Source organism: Schistocerca serialis, chromosome 5 (genome assembly GCF_023864345.2).
Source record: "Schistocerca serialis cubense isolate TAMUIC-IGC-003099 chromosome 5, iqSchSeri2.2, whole genome shotgun sequence".
Taxonomy (NCBI): Eukaryota; Metazoa; Arthropoda; class Insecta; order Orthoptera; family Acrididae; genus Schistocerca; species Schistocerca serialis.
In genome coordinates, this window is record NC_064642.1 from 702173113 (window position 1) to 702192565 (window position 19453).

General features: G+C 43.0%; 1 protein-coding gene across 1 annotated transcript in view; it reads left to right on the forward strand.

The window, feature by feature from the left end:
• Positions 1 to 677: 677 nt before the first annotated feature.
• Positions 678 to 19453, forward strand: part of LOC126481555 (uncharacterized) — a 391928-nt gene continuing 373152 nt past the window's right edge. Inside the window, exon 1 of the mRNA XM_050105397.1 lies at positions 678 to 777. Within this exon, the coding sequence (XP_049961354.1) occupies positions 690 to 777 (88 nt within the window). The 5' untranslated portion in view covers positions 678 to 689. The remainder of the gene's footprint in view (positions 778 to 19453) is intronic.

Below are 19453 nucleotides of genomic sequence, written 5' to 3' on the forward strand. Positions count from 1 at the left end.
ACAAATGCGGACGAGAGACAGACTAGCAAGCTGCGGACGAGAGACTGACCCAGACTGACCGACTGGCGAGCTCATAGTGCCTCTTAAATGCACGTGAACAGCAACCTTTCCCCTTTCCCACCAGAGGAGACACCAAAGCTGCGATTGCCACAACGGCGCCACCGCCAGAAACGGAGGGCGATTGCTTCACACTACGCGCAGCGGCGTGCTCTTCAAAACAGCAATTTTTACCACGACTCACATGGTTCTAGCACAAACTACCACTCTGCGTTCGAGATATGTTAATTCCCATCGTGCGGCCATAAATCACGTCGGAAACCTTTTCCCATGAATCACCTGAGTGCAAATGGCAGCTGCGCTCTTTTCTGCATTGTGTACGCGATACTATCGGCATCTACGTAAGTGCATATCGCTATACCGTGACTTTTGTTACCCCAGTGTACGTACAATACTGAAAAATTGTAGAATCGTCGCTCACGTATTTATTGAAGAGTAGGCGCCTGTGTTGTTTGAAGGGGTTGTTGGGCAGGGTGCTCCGTGCAGCCGATGGGGAGTGGCGCGTGGCGAGCGGACGCTCGTGCCGGTGCCGGTGCCGGTGGAGGGGGAGGGAGCATGCGTGCCGGCGTCGGCGGCGGCGTCGCCCGGCGTGGCGTCGGGACGGCGGCACCGCCAGTCGTCGGCGCGAAGCCATGCCGCACGCGGCGAGTCTCTGCCGTCCGGCGTTGCTGCCGCTGCTGCTGCTACAGCTCGCGTTGTCCGCCGCTCTCGCAGTCGCAGGTAGGGGCTAGCGCCCGCAAAGTGTTTTGCTCTCTCTATGTTCTGCACTGCTATGCTCAGGCCTCACGCGCCTTACTCTCTTAAACTGGTTTATTTAGAAGAGTGACAAAAGATAACATGAACTTCTATCTCGCATTTCACACTTTTTATTCAATATCCTCCACACCTATCTGACACTATCTTCCACTTCTTTCATTTCCTCATGGTAATTTTTTATTCCCCTCACATCTTCCCAAATAACAGATAACCTGTATTTGAGTACTTGCTCCTGAGAACAATTTTCAGAGTTCATTTTCTACATCTACAGTAGCTGTTATTGATGCTTCTGCGTATGTCATCAAACCACCTCCTTTCCTTTTGGGGAAGTTCGACACAGACACCTTTCCATACCTTGTCTGTTTACCATTTCGTTATTGTACACGAAAATGGTTCAGTTCTCTACACTCTTTGCCTTTCCTTCTCTTCAAAGACTTATTATTTTACAGTTTTAGTCATTTTTAAGGTCTAATGTTTCAATAAAAGAAATCTGTATTTTTTAACCAGGTTTCCGTCGTATTTGGTGTATACTAAATTACCGCTAATGTTCTCTTTGCTTCGTCTGCCTTTGTAAGTTAAGTAATGCATGTTATCAGTGCCATGCGAAAATAAGATACTAGTAAATTTCAGGTGGGATCTTTAACACTCGAGCGGAGAAAATAATTTGTACAAAGTTCCTCGTAGCTTACAATTGTTTACCAGAGTGCGACTCACACCTGGACACTTGCCTCTTTAAACAATTTCAGTGGGTAAAGTATTAACAAGGTACTGGAAGGTTGCAAATTGGTGTTGGAAAATGACGTGTGTGTGGAGACCTTGGGTAGTAAAAGATTATAGCCCTTATAAAGAGAAATCCAGGTTCGAATCAGTGTGCTGGACCACAGTTTTAAGCTGTCATTTTCAAGACAAGTAAACACCTAACGCTATTAATGCTGTGATAATAATCGTTTCTGACACATGAAAGACGTTCTCCTTTACAAATAACACGTACTTCTTTACTACACCGGCTGAGATCACCTACTGCATCACAATACGTTCGTTTTTATGTGAGCACGTTTCAAATAACCTTTATGTTTCCTCCAACGTGGATGTGGCTTTTTTGTTTCTGAGGTAACACATAGAATCGAAAAGTTGAAATTTCACCTCCGCCTTATCTTTGTACTATTGCTAATCGATACGGAAAGCATTAAAAACTTGCAGAATCGCTTGTCACTGTTCCCTTAAAATTCCGGCTCCGTGTTACTTATGACTGCATCTAACAGTACTTGTTGCTGCGTGCCCTGACCTGGTGCCAAATAACTGTTGTGTGGTTTGCTCATACATATAAATCCCAGCGTTCATTATAATTGCTTAGGAAACTGACGTGTTACGAATCTTTCCTCTCAGATCTCTACGCTAGGTAGACTACTTCACGACTTGTACATTTGTTTGAATGTTGTTACCCTTTGAGTACACCGATTCCCTCATAATGTCCATTTATTCTTTTGATTGACTCGATTCAGTGAGCGACTAGAATATTCTTCTAATTGATTTAGAGGTATTTTAATCTGGGAGACGTGATGTGTTCGTTTTCGTGCCTTCCCATACTACCCATTTTCAAAGCGCGTAGGCCTAAATGCTTCCTTTCATCATGACGATAAACTTCAAACGTTTCTGCAATAACCTTTCATTAGCATGGATACATCGTTATTGTTAAGTATCATTTTCTTTCCACTCACTTTTCAGCCGAACGCTGTACATCATAGTGGAGTTGTGTGGAGTTCAGAGATGGACTGCCGAAACGAGAACACTTGCAGCGGAACACATTTTTTTTTACATTTTCAGGCAGCGAACGAACCGTTCGAGATGCAGTGATGACAAACTGCAGAGCCAGACAATAAATACAACAGTAGCGCGGGACTGTATAAGTTCACGAGTGTACTCCACGCGGCATTATTTACCTTGCATTATTTAGTCGGTTCAGAGCATAAAGTAATACACACTGACAAATGTAACACCGTATTTTCTGTTTACATCGTATTTGAACATTAAGGAAACGCTACGTGAAAGTCTCTCTTATTCAACTGAGCTGTTGCTTTCAACAACGGCAGAGAATAAACAAACTTCATAATCTGTCTCAGTAGCTAGTTTTTCGTCTACTGACGACAATTCTTGTCGGCAGAGAAGATCATATTTAGAATTTCTTGTCTCATACATTTACTTTAATACTCTGAGTGATGATAATAGTAATTCTGATATCACGTTCTTGCGTCAGTCACACTGGACATTTGTATCTTTCCAATTTTTTATAATGCACCTTAGCTATTTCAAAAACATCATCGATACTCGTGCTGGTGTGAAACATTCTGTCTGTTTACTTATACGATTTCTGTGACTTAGCCTTGCAATTAGCATCATACATTGACTACGACGGTTTTTATAACAAATGACAAGGATACGATTCCCATTTATCTAATTACACACTCTTCATGATTTGAAACTGTGGTTTTAGATCGTAGGAGAAGTAATGCTCTGCTTATTCCTTACACTTTCCTCAACAAAATGAGTTCATTAACAGTGACACTTGCCCCACCTGGTTTTCCGAGTAAATCCGTTAGTGCAACCAGTAATTATTGAAAGAAAGTGTAGTCATCTTCGATTCTCACAAGAACTGAAGAAAGAAAAAATTCGGAATATAAATAATGTTCGCTCAGAGCGCCTTTCCGATCGAATTTCTCTCGCCGGTATTATCGGCTCTAACAGGTGGGAAATGAAGAGACCACGGAAACATGACATTTGTTACGGTGACAAATGCATTCCAGGTGTTGCATTCAGATGGGCTCTGAGTAATGAGATGTAACTAGAAGAAAAATGAAACACACACGTTTATCTTTATGTTTAGCGTGAGGTACGAAAGATCGGCAAATCCACATTAACAAATATGAGGTTGTAACTTCCTGTTAAGATTTTTGTGCTGTATCTTCCAACTTCTGTGCAACAGGAATCGGACCTCAGTATCTGAACTTGGCACGCAACGTGCCACGTTGTATGCCCTCATTGCACCACTCAAAGACTCAAAGCCTAACTTCGCAGCAGAGAGTCACAATGCACGCTGATTAAAGTGATAAAGGCAAATAAATACTGTGTATTAGATAACCTATTAAGTATGTTATATTGGTACGTTAGGAAGATTCGAGGTAAAGCTAGTTGTTAAAATAAAGACTGAACACTGCTGCCAAAGATATCGCTATTTTAAATACCTCCACTAAACCTCATTGTCTGTATTTCAAGTACTGATGATAAATATATCATTTTAACTCAGTGAATTTCGTTTAATAGTGTGTTTCTAATACATACTGTACACTAATGCGAGAGTAAGTTCTAACAAGTAGAGCTCACGAGTATTGTGGGCTAAATTTAGAGGCAAGGGATCTAAACTGGTAAGTAGATATATATAAATAAAGACTTACGTCGATTTATGGTTCAGGAAGTAACACTCAGCATCTTCTTCATGACGATTTTTTTTTGTTTTATTGAAGAGACTAATTTAAAAGCTCTCAGTCAAATGTGTACTCTCTTACACAGCTGTTGTATGTTCTGCGTCAATATTGCCTTTCTTTAGTTCTTACTCACTTTCGACTCATACAATTTACATGTGTTCCACTTCGGGCACTGTAAATTCCTTTCATATTTGGTAGTATAAACAGTTGATGATTATACCATAATCTGGCAACAATTAGCAAGAAGCCTGTGGCTAGAGTTTACCGAGCTATTCCTATAGTACTATAAGCTGCAAAAAGTGCATTATAATTACAGGAGAGAATAAGATGTCTTTGTTCTCACTGCTTTCTTTGCAGATGTGGCACTTACCGATAATGTGTACAATTAAATGACTACTTGATTATATGAATTTATTACCAAAAAGGAGGACCTACTTTAGTAACCGATTTCGCTAGTGCATGGAGCAAGTGAAGGGGAGGGGGGGCGGGAGGGGGGGGGGTGACGTCCGATCCGGGGCTAGATGGATCGAATCCCGGTAGTACGGTGGTAGATAACTATTCATCAATTGGTTATGCCCAGGATGGTAAGGAGGCGTGACAGCGTATAGTTTCTTATCAATGAACGGAGTGGTCGTGACCTCGCTTAAATTTCTCACTTCTCCGCAATGTCTCAAGACGTGATCTTGTATCATACCGCATATGGTGACTGGTTCATCGTAGGTGGCCATTAACGTCAATTCTGTCCTTGGTATATAACGAAACAAGTGTTCTATAGTGTTTCTCTAGCCTTCAACCTCCCTCTTCTCTCTCTTCTTCTTCTTCTTCTTCTTTTTGTGCAAAACGATAAAGAAAGTACGTACTCCTAGCATGTACTACACCTTACACTGCGGCTCCAGATAATCCAAAGACAGAGGTGCACGTAACATTAAGCACAAATAACAGGAGGGCTAAACCATTACAATTGTAGCCAGCATCCCTCCTGTCACTATATTTACAGTGTGTTGCTGAAGACAGGCGTGAGGAACCATACTGGTCGTTACGGTAAGTCCTATGCAGCGAAAGACAACTTGTAGTCAACTTCAAGTTCCTGAGATTGGTGCGAGCTGCAAGGCGCTGTATATTTATATAAGAACATGGAGTCTGCAAATTTTGCTATGGCTATTGGCCATCTAACTATCCCGAAACAATACAATACATATCATGGCATGAGTTTGGTTGAAAACTACGAAAGTTCTGAGCAAATAATTCGATTGGTGGTAAAATGAATCCTTTGCTGGGAGGTCCCTGAAGACTTTGGTTGTGATTTAAGTTGCTAATGACCAGCTATAGTCATTGCTGAAAAAACAGATGCTCCAGACCTCGTGAGTCGCATAAGCACATGCATACCGCACATACAGCATTACTCTCTCAACAATAGTACAACACCTATACGTCTTCTAGCAATGGAATGTATTAACGTATTTGAGTAAATGTCCACCTATCAATACTCTGTTCGTCTCAGACTAATAAGAAACACAGAGATCGGTAACCATGATATTCTCGTTAAGAGTGAGTTTATTACTGATTTGATTTAATCTCAGTGTGCTATGGAAATATGTTAATTAATTTGCGTTAAATGATTTAGAACTAGTTATAAAATAAAGCTAGCTACAATAAATTGGGCTGTATTAAAGAAACCAAATTTGTGGGTATAAATTAGAGCTACGGTGAGGTTTAGTTACAATTCTGTTGTATGGACACCCTAATCATTTATTCTAATGATTAAAGATTTTGCAGATGGTAATATTTTTGTAACTGATAAATGAGACTATGTAAATTAGAAAGAGATCATTAAAAATGAGGAAAGATACAAGTCCAGAAAAGAAGCAGAAAAATGAGAAGACGGCAGGGGGATGTATTAAAAAATGGAATTCTTCGAGGGAAGGAAGAAAAAGATAACAGCCTCAATTAGTCTGGAGAACTTAAAAAGAAACATAGTGAAACAATGAAAGAATACCGAAGTGAAGGAAGGAACATGACTGGTGGTGAACTGATTTCGAATGTACTCCGCCTGCTGCTGTGGCCGAGCGGTTCTAGGCGCTTGAGTCCGGAACCGCACTGCTGCTACGGTCGCAGGTTCGAATCCTGCCTCGGGCATGGATGTGTGTGATGTCCTTAGGTTAGTTAGGTTTAAGTAGTTCTAAGTCTAGGGGACTGATGACCTCAGATGTTAAGTCTCATAGTGCTTAGAGCCATTTTTAGAATGTGCTCCCTAGAAGGCTCCTAAGCAGAAAGAAAGAGGAAAAATCGTAAATTAGCTATATGTAACACATGCATCACCTTTGATCAAACGTATTAGTGGAAATTTATAAGGGGTGTTGCATCCTTCGTTTTTACGACGAAATCTGCTCAGGACACTTTCAGTGGCGTGTCTGAAACTTTATGTAGGAAGGGCGGCCGATTCTTCCTCAAGAGCCGAAATCAGAGAAGGTAGTGATGTTGGGGGTGCGGTCTGGAGCACTGTCAACGACCTAATAGAGCCGAAAGGTGTTATTAACGTTGGGCTCACTTCATTTCAGGAATATTATTCTCCATAGACCATTGTTCGCAGATGCTGAATTATAACACGGTGCATTGTCATACTGATACAGTCGTCGTCTGCAGATTGTTCCTCTCCTCTATGCAGTATACAATACCTTAAAATGTGTTCGCATTATTACGCGTCATGAGGGTGTCACACGATAGCCACAAAAAGATCGCCATCCTGTAACACCAACGCCTCCGTGCTTCACTGTTGGCACTACACATGATAGCAGTTCACATTCTCCAGTCAATATCCAAATGCAAACCCAGTAGCTTAAATCATCACTCCAAATCACTCGTTTCCAGTCATCCAGTGCCCTCTGGCGACCTCTTCACAGCACCTAGAGCGTCGTTTAGTATTAGCTACAGAATTGTGTGTCTTACAAGCAGCTCGACCATTGTAGCCTGTGCATCTTCACTATCTACGAACTGTCATTGTGCTGGCTGGACTACTGCTAGCACTTTGGAATTCACTAGTGGTGTTTTCCACTGATTTCATGCAACTGTTTATAATCGTTATCCGTGATGGGCGGCGATGCTGTGGGTCAGTGAGTCCATGAGATCTGCCTCCTGTTGGTTCATCTGTCGTTGTTCCTTCGCTTTTCCATTTCACAATCACATCACCATCAGTCGACCTGGACAGCTTTAACAGGGCTGAAATGCCCCTGATAGATTCGTTACTCACGTGTCAACCAGTGACTAGTCCACGTACGCTAACACGGAGCTCTTGTGACCTATCGATTCTGCTGTTACTGCTTCTCCACCGGTAACGCAATACTCCTTGAGTGGCAGATTCACCTCTCGTGACATTTAGTGGCCCGTTTCGCATTGCACGGGAGTATCCGAAAGCTCTTGATCAGAGAGTGTAGCTGCGGTTCGTGAGATAACTACATAAAGTATGGAGCTATGATACGTGGGGCTCACAAATGTACGACTACCTTCCTGTCCTTCCCGTCTCGCGGACAAACTCGGATCGGTGGCGGACGGACCTTTACTCGCGTGTGCAGCATATTTTAGCGCGGCGAAGTGGGCGTCGGTTATATCTTCGCGGTAGACAACCAGTTTTCGCCTAACAGGCGTCTGCCATAGATATCGACCAACCACTGGAGTCGTCTGCCGTTCACTTTCGGACTAGAACCGGCGGCATTCCACACAACTCCTATCGGCTGCATCTTGCTGGACGGTGTATACGATGGCTGAGGCAACATAATGCTTATGTCTTTCGCCAAAAAATCGTAAACAAACATTAAGGTGTGAGAGAGGGTATGATCGAGATGTAGTTTCTAGAGTGATTTTGCAACAATTCTGGCCGTTTTCTTAGGATACCTTCACGCAAATGGCGTATAACTTCTAGGTAGTATTCCTTATTGTGCGTATGACCATAAGGTAGGAACCAGTAATCGAAGAAAACAGTGAAAAGAACCTTCACATGTGATCGAACTTGTGGAATTTTTTTCCACTGGGACTACTGGCCCTTGGTTTCGACGTCTTACCCTGATATACATGTTTCGTCACCTGTTAGAACCTTCTTTAAAAATTCTGAATCGTTGTCGACTTCATTCAGAAATTCCTGAGAGCTGTCTTGCGCGACGTCGTTTTTGGTAGAAATTCAACAATTTCGGAAGAAACTTAGCTTATGCACGTTTCATGCCCAAAACATCCGGAAAAATTGTTCGGCATGAGCCAAAGGGTACGCCGACGTCGTCAGCAACCCCTCTGATGGTGATTCGACGATTTCCCAGCACCATCTTCTTTACTTCTTCTACAATGCCGTCTGTAATTGATCTACTCGGTCATCCAGGGCGGTCGTCATCTTCGTCTTCTCGACCCTCTTTGTAACGTTATACCACTCTTGTCTTATTCATAGCAGATTCGCCAAAAGCCACTGTCAGTGTTTCGGATGGCCGGCCGGAGTGGCCGAGAGGTTAAAGGCGCTGCAGTCTGGCTCTGCACGACCGCTACGGCCGCAGGTTCGAATCCTGCCGCGGGCATGGATGTGTGTGATGTCCTTAGGTTAGTTAGGTTTAAGTAGTTCTAAGTTCTAGGGGACTTATGACCACAGCAGTTGAGTCACATAGTGCTCAGAGCCATTTGAAACATTTGTTTCGGATGCAGTGCTGTACTTTATTCCACTTTCCAAGCAAAATTTTATGAATATTTCTCGAAAGTAAAAATTCGCCGAGCACTGTGAACTTCATCAGCACTCTTGGCCAAAGTCTTCAGCTCGCCTAAAATTAAACTGCTTAGTCATATGTAGTCTAATGCAGCAGTTTTCAACACAAACGCCAATCTAAAAGATTCATACACACGTCTTGCTTCAATAGCTTTATGAAGCACACAACACACATTTTCAGTTCAACCAATCGAATTATTTGTTTCAAAAACCTCTCTATTAGGCGTCCACAGTCTATAACTATACTGCGTTCGCAGAAAAATCGTTTTCCAACCAAAATTGGCTGTAAGGCGTGAGATTGCAAAGTTTGAGGCGGTAGCGGGAAAACAGCACTAATCTTTGCTGCCTGCAGCTCACAGGGACTAGTGATTTGCACTGGCCGTCTTGTGACGCCCCTGCCCCAATGTTATGAATCTTTTGCTTACTTGTATATTATAACCTGTTATTCCACAAACTCATAAACAGCTAAATGGAAGCTAAAAATGGTCTTCACTCCACAAGAAAATATTCGAAACGGCGTAAGAATATCTAAAGTGCATCAAACACCCTACTACTTACATATGCGCGGATAGTGGGTTTCTGGAGCCCTTTTAATCCCATAGCTATCTAAGCAATAACAACCACTAGATCCACCCCAACGGCAGCATCAAAATGCTGACCACGCAGCTAGCGGGTTAAGGCAAGGAACAAGAAAACAGAAGAACTATCAGTATTTTTAGTTCAGGATTCGTGAGGTACATCAGTCCGTAGCTCGTGGTCGTGCGGTAGCGTTCTCGCTTCCCACGCCCGGGTTCCCGGGTTCGATTCCCGGCGGAGTCAGGGATTTTCTCTGCCTCGTGATGACTGGGTGTTGTGTGATGTCCTAAGGTTAGTTAGATTTAAGTAGTTCTAAGATCTAGGGGACTGATGACCATAGATGTTAAGTCCCATAGTGCTCAGAGCCATTTGAACCAGTTGTTGAGGTACATCACAGCAAGTTATATTCCATGCATGACAGGCAACTTTTCCAAACGGTGGCAAGGTAAAATTTGTTACATTAGGAACCATATATATACAAAATTTATATTTTTAGAATCAGCAGTCTTCTGATAGGCATGACGCGGGCCGCCACGAATTCCTCACCTGCGCGAAACTTCGTCTCCGAGTAGTAGTTTCACACTTCTCTTGACCAAGAATCCCTATTTTGCCTGTGATGGTCTGCTTTTTATATCCTTCTCGCTTTGTTCGTCATGGGTTGCTTTGCTTCCAAGGTAGCAGAATCCTTTACCTTCGTCTACTTCTTGATCGCAAATTTTGACGTTAAGCTTCTCGCTATTCCCATTTCTGCTGCTTTTTATTACTGTCGTCGTTTTAGAATTTATTCTCAGTCCACATCTGTATTAGTAAAAGGCGAAAATGGTCAGCAAATCCCACTTGCAGGATGTCTACATAATGACTTCCAAGGACAAGAAATCGTTAATTATCATAATGTACTCATTAAAAACATCACTCACTCCGTCTTCAGGCCACAAGTGTCCCATCGGGACCATCCGACCGCCGTGTCATCCTCAGTTGAGGATGCGGATAGGAGGGGCGTGTGGTCAGCACACCGCTTTCCCGGTCGTTATGATGGTTTTCTTTGACCGGAGCCGCTACTATTCGGACGAGTAGCTCCTCAATTGGCATCACGAGGCTGAGTGCACCCCAAAAAATGGCAACAGCACATGGCAGCTTGATGGTCACCCATCCAAGTGCCGGCCACGCCCGACAGTGCTTAACTTCGGTGATTTCACGGGAACTGCGGCAAGGCCGTTGCCTATTAAAAACATAATGTTACGTTAAAAGTTCAACACAATAAGTGAACTATTAAAGCTGGAAACTGTGTGTAAGTTTTGCGGCAGCATAGCTAACGACGGTTAACTTACTCAGTCTACACTCATCCACTACTTGAAAATGAGAGCACTTTGCGATTTGCAACAATCTTTACACAAAATTTTAAATCTTTTCGGAAGATTTTCTCGTTGACACACCCGCCGCCCACAACATAACAAAAATGAAAAAAAGTTTATCGATTACTACATTTTAGCTATCCATTCAGTATAAGTTTTGCACCAGGCATGACGTTTTAATGTGTTGCTCCCTTACCTCTATTCGATAAACATTTTACCGACATTATCCCTATCTTCCATTGGGTGAACGTGAATTACTAAATCATTATACAACATATAGTTTAGGAAATATAATGTCATAAAGAATGAGATGCTTGAAAAGCCAGTTTTCTGTAAAATAATTAGGGTTTTTTTGTCGTTGCTCATGAAGGTTTTAGATACTTAACGTCATATATACAAAGTGTGATCAAAATGTAACTGAGTTTTTCTTAAAGAATCGATATTTATTCATCAACATCAACTTTGCTCCCCTCAAAACATTTCCCCTCAGATATGATGCACTCGTGCCAGAGTTTTTCCAACCTTGGAAGCATTTTTCGTTATGATGTTCAGCTCCTTCAGAGATTCTGTTTTAATCTCATCATTGGTGGTAAAACGACCGTCCTTTCTCGGGAGCAGAAAGAAGTCACAGGGGGCTATGTCCGGTGTATACGATGGCTGAGGCAACATAATGGTTATGTCTTTCGCCAAAAAATCGTAAACAAACATTAAGGTGTGAGAGAGGGTATGATCGAGATGTAGTTTCCAGAGTGATTTTGCAACAATTCTGGCCGTTTTCTTAGGATACCTTCACGCAAATGGCGTATAACTTCTAGGTAGTATTCCTTATTGTGCGTATGACCATAAGGTAGGAACCAGTAATCGAAGAAAACAGTGAAAAGAAACTTCACATGTGATCGAACTTGTGGAATTTTTTTCCACTGGGACTACTGGCCCTTGGTTTCGACGTCTTACCCCGATATACATGTTTCGTCACCTGTTAGAACCTTCTTTAAAAATCCTGAATCGTTGTCGACTTCATTCAGCAATTCCTGAGAGCTGTCTGCGCGACGTCGTTTTTGGTAGAAATTCAACAATTTCGGAAGAAACTTTGCTTATGCACGTTTCATGCCCAAAACATCCGGAAAAATTGTTCGGCATGAGCCAAAGGGTACGCCGACGTCGTCAGCAACCCCTCTGATGGTGATTCGACGATTTCCCAGCACCATCTTCTTTACTTCTTCTACAATGCCGTCTGTAATTGATCTATTCGGTCATCCAGGGCGGTCGTCATCTTCGTCTTCTCGACCCTCTTTGTAACGTTATACCACTCTTGTCTTATTCATAGCAGATTCGCCAAAAGCCACTGTCAGTGTTTCGGATGGCCGGCCGGAGTGGCCGAGAGGTTAAAGGCGCTGCAGTCTGGATCCGCACGACCGCTACGGCCGCAGGTTCGAATCCTGCCGCGGGCATGGGTGTGTGTGATGTCCTTTGGTTAGTTGGGTTTAAGTAGTTCTAAGTTCTAGGGGACTTATGACCACAGCAGTTGAGTCCCATAGTGCTCAGAGCCATTTGAACCATTTGTTTCGGATGCAGTGCTGTACTTTATTCCACTTTCCAAGCAAAATTTTATGAATATTCTTTGATTCATATTTCTCGAAAGTAAAAATTCGCCGAGCACTGGAAAACGCGAATAACGTTGTCGACTGTCAACAATAAACTAAATAATCGAAATAGCTGATAATGCAAACATATACACATCAGGAACATCTGTACCAGAAAGGTAAAAAAAATTTGAAAATGGGGTGGAAATCCCGGAAAATTCTAAAAAGTTCCCATTGCTTTTTGATCACAAATCGTGTAACACATCAAACCATTTTTAGGTTAATGAAACTCTGACGCTGTTTCATAAAAGGCGTAATGTGTCATGGTCCTGATCTGGTCGCTCTTACAAAGCGTTTCACTTGTCGTTACCGATGTCGTTTTAGGCATCACGGAACGTTAGAACTGGCCTTCAAAAACCACGAACAAGATATTCCTATACTCTCGCTCGCTACACGCAAACTATTAGTCCTATAGAAAAAACCTGAACAGGAACTTCCTGTATGAAATTTGACGTAGTTACTCTTTGTACTGGGATACGTTTACGCTGGAGGCAATGGTATTTGAGTTATTAAAAAAAGGCGCAAAATGTTATTCTGTGATGTCTTAACAGATGTTCTGCCATCCTGTTCCTTCATCTTGTCAGTGTTTTCCGTAAATTCCTTTCTTCGCCGATTCTCCGGAGAACCTTGTCATTCCTTACCTTATCGGCCCACCTAATATTCAATATTCTTCTGTAGCACCGCATATAAGTTCGCCCCTGGTAGCTGAGTGGTCAACGCGACGGAATGTCATACCTAACGGCCCAGGTTCGATTGCCGGCTGGGTTCGAGATTTTCTCCGCTCAGGGACTAGGTGTTGTGTTGTCCTTATCCTCATCATTTCGTCCCCATCGACAGGCAAGTCGCCGAAGTAGCGTCAACTCGAAAGACTTGCACCAGGCGGACGGTCTACCCGACGGGAGGCCCTAATCACAAGGCATTTTCATTTTACCGCATATCAAAAACTTCTAGTCACTTCTTTTCCGGTTTTGTCATAGTCCACGCAGTACGACAGAATGCTGTGCTCCAACGTACATTCTCAGAAATTTCTCCTCCTTAACAGTGCACAAATATTTCCAACTATACGAACTACTTCCGCTATTCGACATTTCTTAATCTCTGTTGATTCGACTGTTACGCGACCAGCTTAGTGGGTTATTTCGATAGCATTATTAACTTAACGGTACCCAAGAGGGTAATGGAAAAAAGCGAGTTTTGTAAAGCTTACACTAAAACTAATTACGTGGATAATTCGACCCAAACTTAACCCTTACAAGTATGGTAGGTTCGTAGTCAGAAGGCCCTTCGAATACAACGACGGAATTGTGTATTTTATACTGTTAAAAGTCACAATGACCATAACAGGTCAAATGTGGTAAACTTAAACGTCGCAGATTATTTTTTCTTTTTTTTTTTCAATGGTAGGGTTGAGTTTTACACAGAGTAGACGAACTTGCCCCCCTTCTGGCAGCGGTTTACCGTAGGTCTCTAGAAGAGCGTAGCGTTCCAAAAGATTGGAAAAGGGCACAGGTCATCCCCGTTTTCAAGAAGGGACGTCGAACAGATGTGCAGAACTATTGACCTATATCCCTAACGTCCATCAGTTTTAGAATTTTGGAACACGTATTATGTTCGAGTATAATGACTTTTCTGGAGACTAGAAATCTGTTCTGTAGGAATCAGCATGGGTTTCGAAAAAAGACGATCGTGTGAAACACAGCTCGCCCTATTCGTCCACGCGACTCAGAGGTCCATAGACACGGGTTCACAGGTAGATGCCGTGTTTCTTGACTTCCGCAAGGCGTTTGATACGGTTCCCTACAGTCGTTTAATGAACAAAGTAAGAGCATATGGACTATCAGACCAATTGGGTGATTGGATTGAAGAGTTGCTAGATAACAGAACGCAGCATGTCATTCTCAATGGAGAGAAGTCTTCCGAAGTAAGAGTGATTTCAGGTGTGCCGCAGGGGAGTGTCGTAGGACCGTTGCTATTCACAATATACATAAATGACATTGTGGATAGCATTGGAAGTTCACTGAGGCTTTTTGCGGATGATGCTGTAGTATACCGAGAGGTTGTAACAATAGAAAATTGTACTGAAATGCAGGAGGATCTGCAACGAACTGACGCATGGTGTAGGGAATGGCAATTGAATCTCAATGTAGACAAGTATAATGTGCTGCGAATACATAGAAATAAAGATTCTTTATCATTTAGCTACAATATAGCAGGTCAGCAACTGGAAGCGGTTAATTCCATAAATTATCTGGGAGTGGGCATTAGGAGTGATTTAAAATGGAATGACCATATAAAATTAATCGTCGGTAAAGCAGATGCCAGACTGAGATTTATTGGAAGAATCCTAAGAAAATTCAATCCGAAAACAAAGGAAGCAGGTTACAGTACACTTGTTGAATATTGCTCACCGGTGTGGGATCCGTACCAGATAGGGTTGACAGAAGAGATAGAGAAGATCCAACGGAGAGCAGCGCGCTTCGTTACAGAATCTTTTAGTAATCGCGAAAGCGTTACGGAGATGATAGATAAACTCCAGTGGAAGACTATGCAGGAGAGACGCTCAGTAGCTCGGTACGAGCTTTTGTTGAAGTTTCGAGAACATACCTTCACGGAAGAGTCAAGCAGTATATTACTCCCTCCTACGTATATCTCGCGAAGAGACCATGAAGATAAAATCAGAGAGATTAGATCCCACACTGAGGCAAACCGACAATCTTTCTTTCCACGAACAATACGAGACTGGAATAGAAGGGAGAACCGATAGAGGTACTCAAGGTACCCTCCGCCACACACCGTCAGGCGGCTTTCGGAGTATGAATGTAGATGTAGATATAGATGCTGTGCACAACATACCAGAAACCGTGACCCGTGGGACTGTGTGTGGAAGTGGGAGTGTGTTTTAAGGTCACTTTTGCAGGGTTTTTTTCCTGAATAACTCTAAAACTGCGGCCTCTATCGAAAACGTATCCAAGTACATGATTTAACAAGATTTAACAAAAACAGTTTCTCTTCTAAAATGTCCTTTCCATTTATTTGTAGGACTACCAGTTTGTGCGTAGCGTACGAAAGAATATGAAAATGTCGAAAGCGGTTTTTGAACGCCAGGTGCAACATTGCGGGTTACATAAAACGACATCGGTAGGGGCAGCTGACTCAGCGTGTACAGAGACCCCGTAAGCGCTGCCTTCGCTAGAAGAACACCGCACAGAATCCGTGTGCGGCCTTGCAGTCTCGTGACGACAACAGTTCTCTTTATGTACGAGAGCAGACTGTGTTTGCCTGTAGGAGAGTCTCAGCGCTTGTACGACGCTGTTTCCTTTATGTGGTGCCTCCCTCGTAGCGCGCAGGCGGTCCTCGTGCCTGCGATGCAGACTCCACCACGCCGCGCCACTATATGTATGCAGATGTCCCGCGTTCTGCACCGGCGACCGCTGTAATGGAATGCGCTGAATTGTGCTCCCGGCATCTGTCTCTATTTCTCTCTCTCTCTCTCTCTATACTGCCGCTTGTTTGATATTTGTTGAATGGAACTTTATTTTCTCCACACACCGTGACGGAGTGTCCACTTTGCTACAAACGCTTCCGGAACACTTTGTCATCATCGCATTTTCTATGTTCTCCGACAACGATTAAAATGAAATATCTTGTCCCCATGTTATCTTTCCACGACTCGCACGCCGAATACGGTTCTCATTGGGACAATTCGTCGCTCTGACAAAATAGAGTTCGTTTTTTGTTTCCTGTGACAATCTCTTCATTTCAAAGATAGCACTTAGCACTTGCATCCGACATCCTCAGTTACACTACTGGGCATTAAAACTGCTAAACCAAGAAGAAATGCAGATGATAAACGGGTATTCATTGGACAAATATATTATACTAGCACTGACATGTGATTACATTTTCACGCAATTTGGGTCCATAGATCCTGAGAAATCAGTACCCAGAACAACCACCTCTGGCCGTAATAACGGCCTTGAAACGCCTGGGCATTGAGTCAAACAGAGCTTGGATGGCGTGTACAGTTACAGCTGCCCATGCAGCTTCAACACGATACCATAGTTCATCAGCAGTTGTGACTGGCGTATTGTGACGAGCCAGTTGCTCGGCCACCATTGACCAGACGTTTTCAATTTGTGAGAGATCTGGAGAATGTGCTGCCCAGGGCAGCAGTCGAACATTTTCTGTATCCAGAAAGGCCCGTACAGGACCTGGAAGATATGGTTGTGCATTATCCTACTGAAATATAGTGTTTCGCTGGGATCGAATGAAGGGTAGAAAAAAATGGTTCAAATGTCTGTCGCACTTGGCCGGTCAATACAGGGACGGATGATACCGCTTATGGATGACGCTGGAGTTGTCATCCGATGACGTCCCATATGTGCTCGATCGAAGACAGTATGGCGATTACGAATACACGCTTCCAACGTGCGTTCACTTCGATGTCGCCAGATACGGATGCGACCATCATGATGCTGGATTCATCCGAAATAATGACGTTTTGCCATTCGTGCACCGAGTTTCGTCGTTGAGTACACCATCGCAAGCGCTCCTGTCTGTGATGCAGCGTCAAGGGTAACCGCAACCATGGTCTCTGAGCTGAAAGTCCATGCTGCTGCAAACGTCGTCGAACTGTTCGTGCAGATGGTTGTTATCTTGCAAACATCCCTATCTGTTGACTCAGGGATCGAGACGTGGCTGCACGATCCGTTACAGCCATGCGGATAAGATGCCTGTCATCTCGACTGCTAGTGATACGAGGCCGTTGGGTTTCAGCACGATGTTCCGTATTACCCTCCTGAACCCACCGATTCCATGTCCTGCTAACAGTCATTGTATCTCGAGCAACGCGAGCAACAATGTCGCGATACGATAAACCGCAATCGCGATAGTCAACAATCCGACCTTTATCAAAGTCGGATACGTGATGGTACACATTTCTCCTCCTTACACGAGGCATCAAAACAACGTTTCACTAGGCAACTCCGGTCAACTGCTGTTTGTGTATGCGAAATCGGTTGGAAACTTTCCTCATGTCAGCACGTTGTAGGTGTGGCCACCGGCGGCAACCTTGTGTGAATGCTCTGAAAAGCATATCAAAGCATCTTCTTCCTGTCGGTTAAATTTCGCGTCTGTAGCACGTCATCTTCGTGGTGTAGGAATTTTAATGGCCAGTAGTGTATTTGTTGGATATATTACAGTAGCTGCCGTTCCCTACAGTTTTTACCCTCTACAGTTCCCTCTAGTACGAAGGAGATTACTCACTGATGTCTGAAAACATCTCCTGTCATCGTGTCCCTACTGCTTGTCAGTGTTTTCCATATGTTCCTTTGCACGCCGATTGTACAGAGAACCTCCTCATTCTTCACCTTATCAGTCCACCTGATTTTCATCACTCTGCTGGAGCACCACATCTCAAAGATTTCAGTTCTCTTCTGTTCCGGTTTTCACACTGCCCGTGATTCAGTATCAAGCAACGCTGTGCTCCAAGCGTACATGTCAGAAATTTCCTCCTCAAATTAAGACCTTGTTAGATACCAATAGTTTTTTCTTGCCCAGGAATGCTCTCTTTCTATGTGCTGCTCTGATTTCTATGTACTCCTTGCTTCGTCCGCCATGGTTACTTTGCTTGAAAAGAAAGGAGAATTTCTAGAAATTGTCTACTTAGAGTCCACCATTGTCATTTCGGATACTTCTTATTACTTCCATCTCTCTTCGATTTGCACTCAGGTCATAGTCTGTTCTTATTAGCCTATTCATCGTTTCAACAGCTCCCTTAATTCTTCTTCACTTTCAGTCAGGATAGCAAAGTCATTGGCGAATCTTTTCACTGGTATCCTTTCACCCTAAATATGAATCCCATTCTTTAACTTTTCTTTTATTTCCGTCCTTGCTTCTTCGACGTACAGATTGGACAGTACTGGCGAAAGACCACATGCCTGTCTTATACCATTTTTAATCCCAGCACTTCTTTCTTAATCTCCCATTCTTATTTTTCTCTCTTGGTTCTTGTACATGTTGTACATTACCCGTCGGTCGCTATAGCTAACCCTTATTTTTCTCAGGATTTCGAGCATCTTGCACTATTTTACACTATCGAACGCTTTTTCCAGTTAGATGAATCCTATGACCATGCCTTGATTTATCTTCAACCTTGCCTCCATTATCAAGCGCAAAGTCAGAATTCCATCTCTGTTGCCTTTACCTTCCCTAAAGCCAAACTAATCGTCTTCTAACAGATCCTCGATTTTCTTTTCCATTCTTCTGTACATCATTCTTATCAGTAGCTTATATGCACGAGATGTCAATCTGAATGTGCGATAGTTTTCACACCTGTGTGTTCTTGCCGTCTTCACAATCGTGTGGATAATATTTGCGAAAGTCTGATGATACGTCGCCATTCTCATAGATTCTATACACCAACATGAATAGTCATTGGTTGCCATTAAAAATTTTGGAAACCCCTTCTTTTTTATTTGATATTAAGTCTTCCAGAGCTCTGTTAAATTCTGACTGTAATACTCGATCCCTTACTTCTTTCAGCTCCAGTTTCTTCTTGTATCAAGTCATCAGACAAGTGCTCCCACTCACACAGACCTTCAATCTACTCTTTACACCCGTCCGCTATTCCATCTGCGTTTGACAGTGAATTCCCACAGCTCTCCAAATTTTATCAGCTTTGCTTTTAATTTCACAAGTTTGTCTAACTTTTCTATATTGTAAGTCAGTACTTCCGATGATCATTTCTTTTTCGATTCCTGCACACTTTTATGCAACCATTTATCCTTGGTTGAATTGCGCTTCCAATTTATTTCATTTCTGGTTGATTTATGTCGCTGTATTCCTATCTTTCAG